Source organism: Natrix helvetica (assembly GCF_964273705.1).
Source record: "Natrix helvetica genome assembly, chromosome: 2".
In the NCBI taxonomy this organism is placed as follows: Eukaryota; Metazoa; Chordata; class Lepidosauria; order Squamata; family Natricidae; genus Natrix; species Natrix helvetica.
Window position 1 is genome coordinate 219,441,307 of NC_138552.1, and position 13,871 is coordinate 219,455,177.

At 43.6% G+C, this 13,871-nt stretch overlaps 1 protein-coding gene across 1 annotated transcript; it reads left to right on the top strand.

Annotated features, from left to right (window-relative positions):
* Positions 1-767: 767 nt before the first annotated feature.
* NTPCR (nucleoside-triphosphatase, cancer-related) lies at positions 768-13,560 on the top strand. Its single transcript, XM_081944438.1, has 5 exons — positions 768-935; positions 3,543-3,705; positions 7,706-7,802; positions 9,694-9,903; positions 12,963-13,560. Exons 1-5 carry the CDS (start codon positions 902-904, stop codon positions 13,029-13,031), a joined length of 573 nt encoding a protein of 190 aa, XP_081800564.1. The 5' UTR covers positions 768-901; the 3' UTR covers positions 13,032-13,560.
* The last annotated feature ends 311 nt before the right edge of the window (positions 13,561-13,871 follow it).

Below are 13,871 nucleotides of genomic sequence, written 5' to 3' on the forward strand. Positions count from 1 at the left end.
AGGGAAGTTCCTGATTATGAAAAGAAAGGAGGGGGAAACACCCACCCAACTTGGCAGTACTGGGGGATTTTCCCTCAAGGAGAAACTGGCGCGAGGCTTCACTTCCCGTCATATCCACACATGAGTAGTTCTCAACTTATGACCACAATTGAGCCCAACATTAATGTTCCTAAGTGAGACATTTATTAAGTGAATTTTGCTCTATTTTACTCTTTTTTTGCCACAGCTGTTAAATGAATCACTGCAGGTGTTTAGTCAGTAATGGGGCTGTGAAGTGATTCTGCTTTCCCCAGAAAAGTTTGTCAGAAGTTTTTGTTTGTCAGAAGGCTGCAAAAAGGAGGTCACATGACCCCAGGATGCTGCAACCATCATAAATACAGTTGCCAAGTGTCCGAATTTAGATCACCTGACCCTGGGGAATGCTGAAATGGTCGTAAGTGTAAAAGATAGTCATTTTTTTCAGCGCTGTTGTAACTATGAACGGCCACTAAATGAACTGTTGCAAGTCGAGGACTACCAGTATTACATTCGGAGCAGCGATTGCGACCCAAAAGGCCTTGCGCTTAAGTCGGTCACAGCATAATTTACTCCCTCCCTCGTCCAGATAAGGGGTCTCCATCCTTGGCAACTTTAAGGCTTGTGGAGTTGAAGTCCACAAATCTTAAAGTTGCCAAGGTTGGAGACCCCTTCTGAAAAACTGCTCTCGCGAAACGGGGAAAGATTGCAAAAGAAAAAAACAGAAAAGGCTAGGGGGGGAAAAGCCAGCTGCACCACTGTTTTTCGTCTCCGCCCCCAAGCGGCAGAAGGAAAAGAAAAAGGGGAAAAAAGGACCAGGGCCACTATCTTCTCCTCCGTCCCGTGCAGGGATCTCTCTCTCTTTCTCTCGGACCGTCTGGCCAGCATGGCCACGCACGTTTTTCTCACGGGACCCCCAGGTAACTCCTTTCTCTCCCCCCCCCAACCCCGACAAGGCAGGAAATAGCGGGCAAGTACACGGCCCATAGCGGGGAAGAGCTGGGAGAGAACGAGAGGCCTTTCCGGGGCCGCCAGGCTTTGCTTCGGCATGCGGCCAACTATGACTCGTGCAAGAGCAAGTCGGGGGTCCCGGAGAAGAGCCGGCAAGACACGCTTGCAGATTCGCTTTCGCAACGCCTTATTTCCGGCTGTGGGTGGGTGGAGAGAAGGAGAGGTTTTCTTCCGAGTTAATGTGCATCGGACGATCAGTTTGTCCTTTTGCATAGGGCAGTTTTTGCTCCCGATCCGATTGCGAGTCGCACCAATCCCTACTCCTTTTGTAGATCAGACTGCGGCGTTGCGCCCAATTTATGCCCCCCCTTCCCGGAAACACGGTGGAGCTTATTTTTGGAGTGAATGAGATTTACATGGCGGACCCACAGCGCCATTTCTTATTAGTTACTTGCAGATCACTTGTGCCTGGAATAGATTCCTGAAAGTCTTCAAGTGGACTTTCAAGAAGAGGTTGGACTTCCATTTGTCAGAAATGGTGTAGGGTCTCCTGGAGGGGGTGGGTTGGACTAGATGACCTATAAGATCCTTTCCAACTTTGTTAATCTGTTAATATTCACCCACAGTGCAACATCTGTACACTATAGAAGCAGTCGTCTCTCTCTTTCTCTGTATATATTGATAGGATTGATTATACAGGATGACGGCAGCTTGACTTCGTATGGAGTGGAAATTATATTAATAAGAATAGGTTTTTATTGGGTAGTGTTCTGCAGGAAGTGGGAGTTAAGATGAAATCCCTTCTTAATTCCCTCTGGAGAAGGTCTTGACAGAGATAGCAGCTGCAAAAATCTCTGGAAGATATTGTATTTCTGTTGCTGGCCTTCAGAAATTGATCCATGGGAATGCCTGGCCAAAATGGCAGTGGATTTCTCTTCAGTATTCTGTAACTCAGTTCATTGCTCAAAGTGTGAAAATGAGTCTCCAGTTCCCAGTATTAACTACACACCCTTCATTGATGCAAAGGAGGAATGCTCCCTCCCCTCCAGTAATATAGGATCTGCCACTATCTTGTGTGTTTATTCATGTACAAGTCCTTACTTTGAGTATCTTGTAATCTGGAACAGGCATATTTTGACATAGGAGTTAAAGTGTTGGACTAGGGTTGAGGAGGCCTGTATTCAAATCCAGCTTCACTAGGGAAGATGGGCTAACTGTTCTTCCCCACCACCCACTTGGCAAGTTATGTACCAAAGGAGTAGAAGGAGGGTCCCTTTATGTATATCCTTGCTTTGAGGTCCTGGAAAAAAAGATAGGATAAAACTCAAACAGGAAAGGACTAAATCAGGACATATCTCTGAATAAGCAGGGAAATGATATGATTAATACAATGAATGTATTTCTACAAAGAAGGAGTGAGAATGGCATTTGCTGGCAGCAAACACAACTGCTGTTCTCATTCAATACAGTTGCAGAGGAAAAGTGCTTTTCTCTTGAGTTGATGAGTGGGGAGAGTTCACTCCCATTTCACATTCCTACATGGACAAGTAACTATCTGGAGGCTGAGGTTCTTTTTAAGCCTGCTGCCTGGTATTGTCTGGTACACTCTGGCTGATAAAGAATCAACTGAAGCCTGGCTTTCTGAATAGAGTAAGGGATTAAGATAAAGGGACTAGAAGGCTCTTAAATTTCCCTTAAAAAGGAGTATTTTGAAGAGCGATTTAGAGGTAATGAAGAACAAGGCCCATGACAATATTTTTGTGGACCAATCAGGCAATAAGTATTAGGGTTTCAGATCTGACCTGCAAGATGTCAACAAAAAGATACAGAAAACAGTTCTTCACTGCAATCAACTGGTCTTCTGGAGTTTTGCAGAGCAGATCTGGTAGTCCTAATTAGTACCAGCTGTGAAAAATTAGTGGAGAGAGACTTGAGAATTATAGAATATTTTGAGAGGAGAAAGCTAGTTGGATCTTCTACTCTATGACAGCCTTTGTATATATATCTGATCCCTTTCTCTAATAAATGACTGGCTTCCATGGACTGAAAGCACATAAATTGAAACAACTGAGCAATATTGTCTCTTTCAAGTTGGTGGCTTTCACTTCCTTTCCCAGTTCCTTGTTTTTTTGCCAGAGAAATTGAAGTGATATCTCCATATGTCCCTGCTCTTTTTCACACACACATTCACAGTTAGTAAACCTGGGTGGGGAAGTAAAAACCAAACCAAACTAACTCCAGATAAGGGATGTTTGTAGACATCCAATTTTTGTAGTGTTTGTACCCCAATAAGCTGTTTGGACAATAGTTCAAAGATCTTAAGGGCTATAATCAACCCTCTTAGAATTAATCAGTTTTACTGTTCACATGACATTTTGCCCCCAACACATTTAACTATGTCATGTGAATGGGGTTCATATTTTGTGGCATTAGGAGAGCAAAAGATTTACAGTATGAATGACCACGCTGAATTGGTCAGGTAAAAACAAGGAGTCAAATAGTCCAAAAATAATATTTGCTTTGTTTTATATACATACTATTGAAAGTGAGGCTTAATAAGATGCTTTTTGCTGTAGGAATTGGAAAAACAACATTGATTCGGAAAGCTGCTGAAATTTTGAAATCATCTGGTTTCCCCATTGATGGATTTTACACAGAGGAAGTGAGAGAAAGTGGCCGGAGGACAGGGTTTGATGTTGTCACTCTGAATGGAAAAAGAGGAATTTTATCTAGAGTTGGGTAATGAACTTCTAAAATATATTTTCTGGCACTATTTTTTTTTAAAATCCTCAGTGGAATGGTTATGTAAGGTCATTGTGGTTCACAAATATGAAGAGCAGAAATCTCTGAAATGGCAGATAAGATTGTAAAATTATCATTTGGTGACTATTAGGGTAATACTTAAGTTGGTCTTAACTTATGGGTAAGAAATTAGCCCATAACTGAATACTGTGTAAACTTTTGTGAAGTGAGCGGGGTGAGGGGGGAGAGGGAACAAGTTATTCCAGCAGAGGGTTGTTTTATTACAACGGTCGCGGGGAGGGGGGGATGCGAGGACAAGAAAAGATCGCAAGGTCGGTTGGGAGACCGTGGCTGCTGGCTACGCCTGGTCGTTTGTACCAACCCCCGCAGCCTAGGTGGTCAGGAACTACAGAGCCAGGGCCTGAGGCTGATGCTCTGCAATGCAAGGTCCGTGACCAACAAGGCCCCCCTCATTAACGAGTTGATCTCGGAGGGGGAGCTGGACCTTGCAGGGATAGCGGAGACCTGGTTGGGTCACGAGGGTGGTTTACCCCTCGTGGAAATGTGCCCACCGGGTTTCCGTGCATTCCATCAGCCTCGGGCCCTGGGTAAGGGTGGTGGGGTGGCGGTAGTTATATGGGATTGTCTAGAGCTGAGGGAGTTCACTGTTCCTCAGATACCCGGGTGTGAGTCGCTGGGTATGAAATGGGGCCCAGGGAGGCAGTGGGGTCTGCTGATTGTATACTTGGCTCCTCGCTATACGTCAGCGGCCCTGCCCGAGCTCCTCGAGCTGGTCTCGGAGACGGCGGTTGAGATACCCAAACTTCTGGTTATGGGGGATTTCAACCTGCCGTCGACGGGAGCAGCGTCCGAGGTGGCTCGGGAGTTCATGGCTTCCATGACAGCCATGGGCCTGACCCAACTAATTCAGGGCCCCACACACGAAGGCGGCCACACACTGGACCTTGTCTTTGTATCTGAGCAGTGGACGAGTGATCTGGGAATAGGGGATTTAGAGATTATGCCCCTGTCATGGTCAGATCACTCATATCTCCGGCTGGACTTCCCTGGCGCTACCCTCCACCGCGAGGAGGCGGAGCCAGTTTGTTCAAGCTAGTACCGCCCCAAGCACTTGATGGAACCGGATAGGTTCCAGACGGAGCTTGGGCCTTTACCTGTAGCCCTGACCCGCGCTCGGTCGGAGGACCTAGTCGACGCCTGGAATAGGGCGACGGCGGGGGCCTTGGACCGGGTTGCGCCTCTGCGACCTCTCCTACGGCAGCGACCCACCCAGGCTCCCTGGTACACCGAGGAGCTTAGGGTGATGAAGCGCCATAGGAGACGTCTAGAGAGCAGGTGGAGGTCCTCACGCTCCGAATCTGACCGAACACAGGTAAGAGCCTATTTACGGACCTACCTAGTGGCATTGAGAACGGCCAAACGTAGACATTGTGCCGCTCTCATTGCGTCTGCGGATAACCGCCCTGCCGCCCTGTTTAGGGTGACCCGCTCTCTCCTGTCGCAGGAGACGCGGGGGGCACCCTTGCAGGGAAGAGCAGAGGAGTTTGGGGAATATCTGCAGGACAAAGTCGCTCAGATCCGGAGCGGATGGGCCCCCACCAGTGGACCGGACGAGCCGTCATCAGTGAGTCTTGTGAGTCCACTCTGGGAGGAGTTTGACTCTGTTGCCCCCGAGGATTTAGACGGGTTGTGTGGACGGCTGCGACCCACCACATGTTCAATGGACCCGTGCCCCTCCTGGTTGGTACTGGCATCCTGGGAGGTGACGCGAGGCTGGCTTCTGGGCCTGGTGAACGCCTCATTGAGTGAGGGTTCCTTACCGACTGCCTTGAAAGAGGCCTTCACTTGACCCAACGGAGCTAGCTAATTACCGTCCAGTCTCCAACCTCCCCTTTTTAGCGAAGGTTGTTGAGAATGTGGTGGCGCAGCAATTTCCACGTCGCCTCGACGAATCCGTATATCTAGACCCACGCCAGTCCGGCTTCCGACCCGGGCACAGCACCGAGACAGCCTTGGTCGCGTTGGTGCATGATCTCTGGAGGGCCAGAGATAGAGGTTGCTCCTCTATCCTGGTCCTATTAGACCTCTCAGCGGCTTTTGATACCATCGACCATGGTATCCTACTGCGCCGGCTGGAGGGGATGGGAGTCGGAGGCACCGTTTTACGGTGGTTCGGCTCCTACCTCTCCGGCCGGATGCAATGTGTGTTGACTGGGGGGCAGAGGTCGACCCCGAGGCCACTCTCTTGTGGGGTGCCGCAGGGGTCGGTCCTCTCGCCCCTTTTGTTCAACGCATATGTGAAGCCGCTGGGTGAGATCATCCGTGGTTTTGGGGTTGAGTACCATCTGTACGCTGATGATACTCAGCTGTACATCTCAACCCCAAGCCACCCCAACGAGGCTGTCGAAGTGATGTCCCGGTGTTTGGAAGCCGTCGGGGTCTGGATGGGGGACAACAGACTCAAACTCAACCCCTCCAAGACTGAGTGGCTGTGGCTACCGGCACCTCGGTTCAGCCAGTTGATTCCATCACTGGCCATAGGGGGCGAACAATTGCCCCCTGTGGAACGGGCGCGCAATTTGGGCGTCCTCCTAGATGCCCGGCTGTCAATGGATGATCATGTGGCAGCCGTGGCAAGGGGGGCGTTCCACCAGGTTCGCCTGGTGCGCCAATTGCGCCCCCTTCTGGACTGGGATGCCCTACACACAGTCACTCATGCACTGGTGACGTCTCGCCTGGACTACTGTAACGCTCTCTACATGGGGCTTCCCTTGGGACGCGCCCCAAGACTGCAGCTAGTCCAGAACGCAGCCGCGCGGGTAGTCATGGGGAGTACTAGGTACTCCCACGTAACACCTCTTCTGCGCGAGCTGCACTGGCTGCCTGTAGTCTTTCGGGTGCGTTTCAAGGTTCTGATCACCATCTTTAAAGCGCTCCATGGCATAGGGCCTAGTTACCTGCGGGATCGCATCCTCCCACATACATCCCTGCGGCCAATTCGCTCTCACAGGGAGGGCCTTCTCCTGGTGCCGTCCACGAGGCAATGCCAACAGGCGACACCGAGGAGTAGGTCCTTCTCTGTGATGGGCCCAACCCTCTGGAATGACCTCCCCCCCCCGACATTAGAACCACTACTGACCTCCGCTCCTTCCGACAGAAACTGAAGACACACCTGTTCCGACTGGCTGGTCTGGCATAATTTATAACGTCTACCTCCTGGCATACACATTCTTACTGGTTTTTAGAGGGATAGTGTTTTAAATTTAACCTGATATGACATTGGGATTTTAAATTTTGTATCGATTTATTTATTTAGCCGTACAGTTTGGCATATTTTATCCTCCTCTTATACATGTATTTATGTAGTTATTACTATGTTTTAATTTGTTGTATTTTGATACGGACTGTACACCGCCCCGAGTCCCTTTCGGGAGAGGGGGCGGTATATAAACACTAATAAATAATAATAATAAATAATAATAATATGTAGGAGGGACATACTTAGCACCACCCCATAATAATGTTCAGTGATAATGGCTGAAGAAATCAGCAAAATAGTCTCAATTTAAAAATATGTTATATTTTTAGAACATTTGTAAGGACAGTAGGCAGTCCTCACTCTGGACTATCACCTCAAGGCCATTATGTCTCTGAATACTATTTGCTCCTTCCAACTGCATTTTGTGGCTCTGTTTTTATATTTGATTACATAGATTGGGATGTTAGCAGCCATTTCACTTAAGAAAGGTGAGGAAGCATTAGAAGGAGACAAGGCATGGCAACCAGATTGGAGGCTCTAATACTAACATAATTAAAACCATACATGTAAATATACCCCACATTGTTTTATTGTCTATTTTTCCCCTGAAGATCATTACTGTGTTTTGAAACATACAAGGTTTTTGATTTGCTCATTGTTTTGATTCTCTATTCTTGGTCAGATAAATATTTGGCTGTATGTATTTTCTTTATGTAGCTCTGGTCATTCAGCAGCAAGGCATGAATATCGTGTTGGCCAATATGTTGTAGATCTAGCTTCATTTGAACAGTTGGCTCTTCCTTTGTTGAGAAACGTAAGTTACATAGTAGAACTGTATGTTTTCTTGAATAATGCATGCATTTTCATGAAAATACATAGGCTATATTTTATGGGGCTTTAAATTTGCATGTAAAAAGTGGTGGGCCTCAAAATAGTGTGATCACGCTTATTCTTGGAGGTTTTCATTTCACACATTTGTAGCTGTTTATTAACTGAACTTTGCAATCATGAATTTAAAGACTTATAAATGAACATATTTATTTCTCTCATGGTAATGCAAGAGACATAGCAAGGTGGTCTCGTAAGTAAGATACATTACAGAAAATAAATGCCAATATGGCCCTTGGCTGGCCTTTAGCAGCTGTTGTTTCCAATGTAGATTTACACATATTGATGCAAATAGTAATTCAGCTATACAGTTTACTGTCTTGTCACAGATAAATACTTTAAAGATAGCTTAGACTACTTCCAAATTATTTGAATCTCAAATATATAGAAATATCTCTTGATAATAACTAAGTATTTGAATCCAGCTTGGTAGCAACACTTTGATAATTTTGGCTGTTTTTGAAAAGCAAAACAGCAGTGGTTTTGGTTCATATTTGGGTGGGTAGGAAACTCTTAAGTTCTACAGAAATGACCTAAATGGAGAAGTTGAAAAAAGTCCCAGAAAGCGGCAGTGACAAGCTTATTCTGTCTTGTTGCAAAGAAAAACACACGGTTATGTTCATGAAGTCACTCAGAATGAGGTAGATTTTTCTTAAAATGCCAGACCTTCAAAGCAGGTCAGTTCAAGAAAAAGACCATAGGAACTACTGGAACTCTATTGTTTTAGGGAAAAATAACAGATTGGTAACATTTCCTCTGCTTATACCAGAATTAAAGCCAGATTATTTTGTGCCTTTTTCTCATGCTTTCTCCCCTTTCAGGCCTATGTTGTTGTTTACATTCTCTTTTCTTATCTTTTATCAATGGTGGCAACAGTTCTTGTATTCCTTCATTAATTTTAGCTTTCCATATAGAGGGGGAGGGGGAATTCAGCAAGATATAAAACCAATTGATTTTCCATTAGCTTTTGCCTGAAAGGATCGAGGGGGACATGATAACTGTCTTCCAGTACTTGAGGGACTGTTATAGAGAAGAGTGGAACAACATATTCTCCAAAGCACAATGCGGCAGGACAAGAAGTAATGGATGTAACTTGTTAAAGAGAGATCCAACTTGGAAATGAGGAGAATTTTTTCTGACAGAACAATTAATGGAATAGCTTGTCTCTGAAATTGTGAGCACTCCATCATTGGAGGTTTTCAAAAATAGACTGGACAACCATTAGACTGAAATGTTATAAGGTCTCCTTGAGCAGGGGATTGAACTAGAAGACCTTTGAGGTCCCTTCCAATACTATGATTCTCTGTTTTCATGTTTCTTTTGTTTTAAAAATAGACAGTTACAGAGATAGGAGTGGGGAACCTATGATCCCCAGATGTTGAAGAACAGACACTCCAAACATTCCTTACTAATGTGCATAATAAGTAGAACTGCAGGGAATGTGGTACTGTAAAATACAAGTCCGTCATTCACCCCCTTAGACACAAAGCCAATTTTGAATATGGAACTTGGTCATTATACTGCCCTTTTATTGGACTGATGGTCTTTCAAAATGTATGACTATTGTGTAAAATATTTTTGTAAGAAACAGTTATCTTGAATTATTTTTTTCTCTGGAGGTCAGAGTAGATAACCTGATATTTTGTCCTGCAGCTCTCACTGAAAACTTTGTTTTGCCCTACTGCCTCTGAGCTGGAGTCCTAAGAATAAGAAGCATCAGATAATGTATCCCTCATATAAATTGTGATTTAAGTCATGTAAAAATACTTTGCATTTTGCCACTAAGTGTTTTTATACCATGCATATTTTTCTCATAGACTGATTTTGACAGCAGTTCAGTGAAAAAGGTATGCATAATTGATGAGATTGGTAAAATGGAGCTCTTCAGCCAGACATTTATTCATGCTGTCCAACAAATTTTGAATGGATCCGGGACTGTGATACTTGGAACAATCCCAGTGCCTAAAGGAAAGCCTTTGAGACTTGTGGAAGAGATCAGAAATAGAAAAGAGGTGAAAGTCTTCAGTGTAAGTCACAGACAGATACACTGAGAAAGTCTGTTTTTATTGGCATGCAATGGTCTGACATCTTATTTAACATTTGTTTGGAACAATTCCCTTTGAAAAAACAGGTGCTCGCTTCTACTGGAAATAAAGTTGATTCTGTGATAGATTTCTTTCAGCTCTCATGCCTTGGCTTCAGCTGCACGCGTCCTTAGATACGAACTTTAAAGTGCATCCCATTCGTCTCCCCTTTACATAGAACGTATAAAGAAGTCAAAAGTATTCATTTTAAATGGCTGCAAATAGATTCATTCATTGAGCTTATATACCAATCCATTTTCAAAAGTCTAAACACAACTTTCTCTGAAATGCTTCTAAACGTGGTACTGTAAAATGTGACTTCAGAAATTTCCTAGATAAACAGCAGTAGTCAAGGGACTTTCCTAATGTGTGTTGTGACAAGCTCAGGAGAGGGAAAACAAATGCATTACAGAGAATATGGAGATGTTTTAGCAAAAAATACAAGACCTCCCCAATCGGGCTTTTGAGCGTATACGCTAAAATAAGCCCTCCCCCGAAAATAAGCCCTCCCCTAAAATATTTAAATGCATATGCAGCCAGTCCCCACCATTTCTTGGGGAGGGAGGGGGGAACATGCCCCACATGCCTCACATGCACCTGCCATTCACGCGGAGTGGCCTTGCGGAGGCTGCTCCCACAAACCCTAGGTACCATGCCCACTTCTCTTAGTGGGAGATGCAAAAAGAGCAGCAGGCCCAGTGACACTAGGGCTGGCAAGAGTGTGCCAGAAACAGAACTTCCGGCCCTCTCTGGATCAGCTGATCTGCAGGCCAAGGTTAAGATATATCCAAAATTAAGGCCAAGCGCTTATTTCAGGGGTCAAAAGAAAATAAGCATTCCATTATCACTAATATTCTTGCCAGTAGTAGTGATACAGCCTAATATTAATGAGTTTCATTTATGAATATGTCCTTGCATTATACTTCTTGTTTGCAATATTAATACTAAACCCTGGAAATTCAGCTTCCCTATGGTTAGATTCCAAGTATCTGGAAAATGCAAAACACAACTTCAGTGGCCATTCCAGCAACTTTGACAGAAATCAAGTTCTCTTGCCCTACATTTATCTGAATGGAATCTGAGGTAAAGGTAGTGAATTTAATATTTAGTAACGTTGCTTATTCTTGTGAACTTTTAACTACCGGTAAGTTCCGTAGGTAATGAATTATTGACAAAGCTTGCAAATGACTCCATGTGTGCCCTGGAGAATCTCTTTGCCGCCTGCACCACTGGAGTGCTGGTTATTGAAACCTCCTCTATTGGAGGAAAAGATAAAAGGGTAATGAATAGGCCTGCCTGTGTTTTGAAAATGGTTCAAAAGACAAGGCTTAGGCTGAACAGGATCATAGTGCCTCCCTGATGTTCTTTAAAGTAAGGACACCTTTTATTCCCCAGGCTCAAGTCTTCAGTTGAGTATTTAACTTTATTTTCATAGTGATACCTCTATTCAGGGTCATGCAGAAGGGTGCTTGGACTTTGCTTTTCAAGGTGCTTACTACAGATCATTTTTTGAAATAGTCCTAATAAAGAATATACTTTTTTCCCTCTTTTTAAAAAAAATTTCCAGGGGATGGGGGGGGGGGAAATGCTATTGGGAGCCAGCACCAGAGGAGTTGAAGTTTTTAGGTTTTGATGGCATGTTCTATTTTATAACTTGTTATTATATATTATTATATATATACTATATTGCCAAAAGTATTCTCTCACTCATCCAAATAATCAGACTCAGTTGTGAGCGAATACTTTTGGCAATATAGTGTATTGGTGCTGTGTTTCATGTTGTGAGCCATTTTCACTCTTGGTCAACTTAAGTCAGTCTCATTTTTCTTTGTTTCTAGCTCCTAGAACAAAATGTCGCATTCTTTTAAATGAAATCTCATCAAACCAGAAGTACCAGACATAAAATCAATGCAGGAAAATGCCCAAGATGTTGTTCATTCATTTAGGTCAATTTATTTTTGATACAAGCTTCAAGGACTATAGATTCATAGTCCTGTTTCTCCCCCCCACCTATTCCTTCTCTTTTTTAGATACCCCACAAAAACAATGCCCTCAGTGAATCCATGGGTTGATTCTGTTTCCCTTCCTGATGTTTCCTCCCACATTTGTCTAATTTAACTCCTGGTAATTTAGCTCCAGCATTCTTGGAATCCTGGTACTTATTACTTTCAGTGTAAATATATAGGCTATAAATTGTTTCACCCTTAGGAAATATTTTTTTGGGGACAAGTTCTTTTCAGAGTCCTAGTTTTATACTAAAAGCATGACATCCTGCGTATAAATCTTGTATACTTTTTACTAGTTTGGTGATATGCAATCTATTCCCCTGCATGTTTGTATATTTTTTACATCTGCAGTACTAATCACAACCTATTTAATCTGCACAGGTTCTTTATCAGTAGAAAGCGAATAACTTTAGGGAAAAAGTCAGAATCCAAAGGACTATTCCCTCCTAATATGATAATAAAGGAATTCTTGTCTCTTATAGCAGGGGTGTCAAACTGGATTTCTTTGGGGGCCAGATCAGCATTGTAGTTCTCCGTGGGCCAGCCAGGAAGTTTTTTTGGGGGGGGGAGACAGGACGTCTGCCTCCTACAGGGCATGGGGTGGGGGCGGGCATAGCCCCTGCGTTCCCCGTTTTCTCCCTGGATGGCCTCCTGCAGCACTCTGCTGGCCGAAACGGGGAATGGGAGGCATGTATGTCGTTCCCCCCGTCGCCCCACCCGGTTTTGGCTGCCAGAGACATCGCGGGCTGATCCTTTGCTATTTTCAGGCTGGATCTGCAGGCCAGATTTAAACACCTTGAGTTTGATATCCCTGTATTATAATTAAAAGCAATAACAACTAGCTGATAATTGGACAATTCTTAGTTTGTTCTTGTTCTAATTAGGGACATATAAAAAGTCTTCATAAATATTTCCACTTTCTAAGACATGCATTTTGGTTACTTTAAATAAATGAAAACTAATATTAATCCATATTTTATGTGAATTCTGTTTTAGATTACGAGGGAGAATCGAGATAACATTTTGCAAGAAGTTGTGACAGCTGTGGAGAACTGCCTAAAATGAGATGTTTGTCTTCACATCCCGTCTTCTGCTGCTTATAGTTTAACGTTATTTTCATTAATATCTACAACTTAATTAACTTGGAATAGGCTGTAGGTGTTCTTGTTTTACATGTGTTTTCTGAGGTTGATTTCTGAATCAGAATTAATTTGTTCAGGAAAATAAATGCACAATACACAAGCACAGCTACACATTCACCAACATAATGATTAGCTTCATCATAATACTGAGAATCCGGTCTTTAAATTGATACCTTATTTTAATTGATGTTAATACTGAACATTTTGGAACAATATGCTGTGGTTCAGTCTATCTTTGATCAGATACTTTTTCACTTTTAGCACTACATTGTAGAAGGAAGGCTTTCCCATGAGAAATTTGTCAAGGGCATAGGTAAAGCATTTTGATTACTAGTTATTAATTAGCTTTTACACCGTTTGAAAAATACTTTTCACTGATATTTAGGGATCCCAGGAATAAAACATATTAGAGAGTTTTATTTGTCTCTGAAAATAAACTAGGAAACTGGAAACACGATGCTTACATGTATCTATCTAGTGCTATTATTGGGTTATTTTATATATGTGTGTGTGTGTGTGTATGTATGTGTATATATGTGTATACACACACACACACACACACACACACACACACACATATATATATTTGTTTTCATAGATTTTCACGGGTGTAGGTATGCTGGTTTTGTTGTATTCGGGTCTTTTCCCGTATAAGGTTGCAACACCAGGATCGCACCTGCCATCTTCAAGCGTGGGCTCAAAATGTGGGCTTAAAATGGGAACGGAGCTGCCGTCTTTCTGTAAGTCTTGGTGGGAGGGGATG

Coding starts and splice junctions, on each gene's coding strand:
- NTPCR (XM_081944438.1), top strand. CDS start 902: ATGGCCACGCACGTTTTTCTCACGGGACCCCCAG. Junction 936..3,542: donor TTTTCTCACGGGACCCCCAG/GTAACTCCTTTC, acceptor TTTTTGCTGTAG/GAATTGGAAAAACAACATTG. Junction 3,706..7,705: donor GGAATTTTATCTAGAGTTGG/GTAATGAACTTC, acceptor TTCTTTATGTAG/CTCTGGTCATTCAGCAGCAA.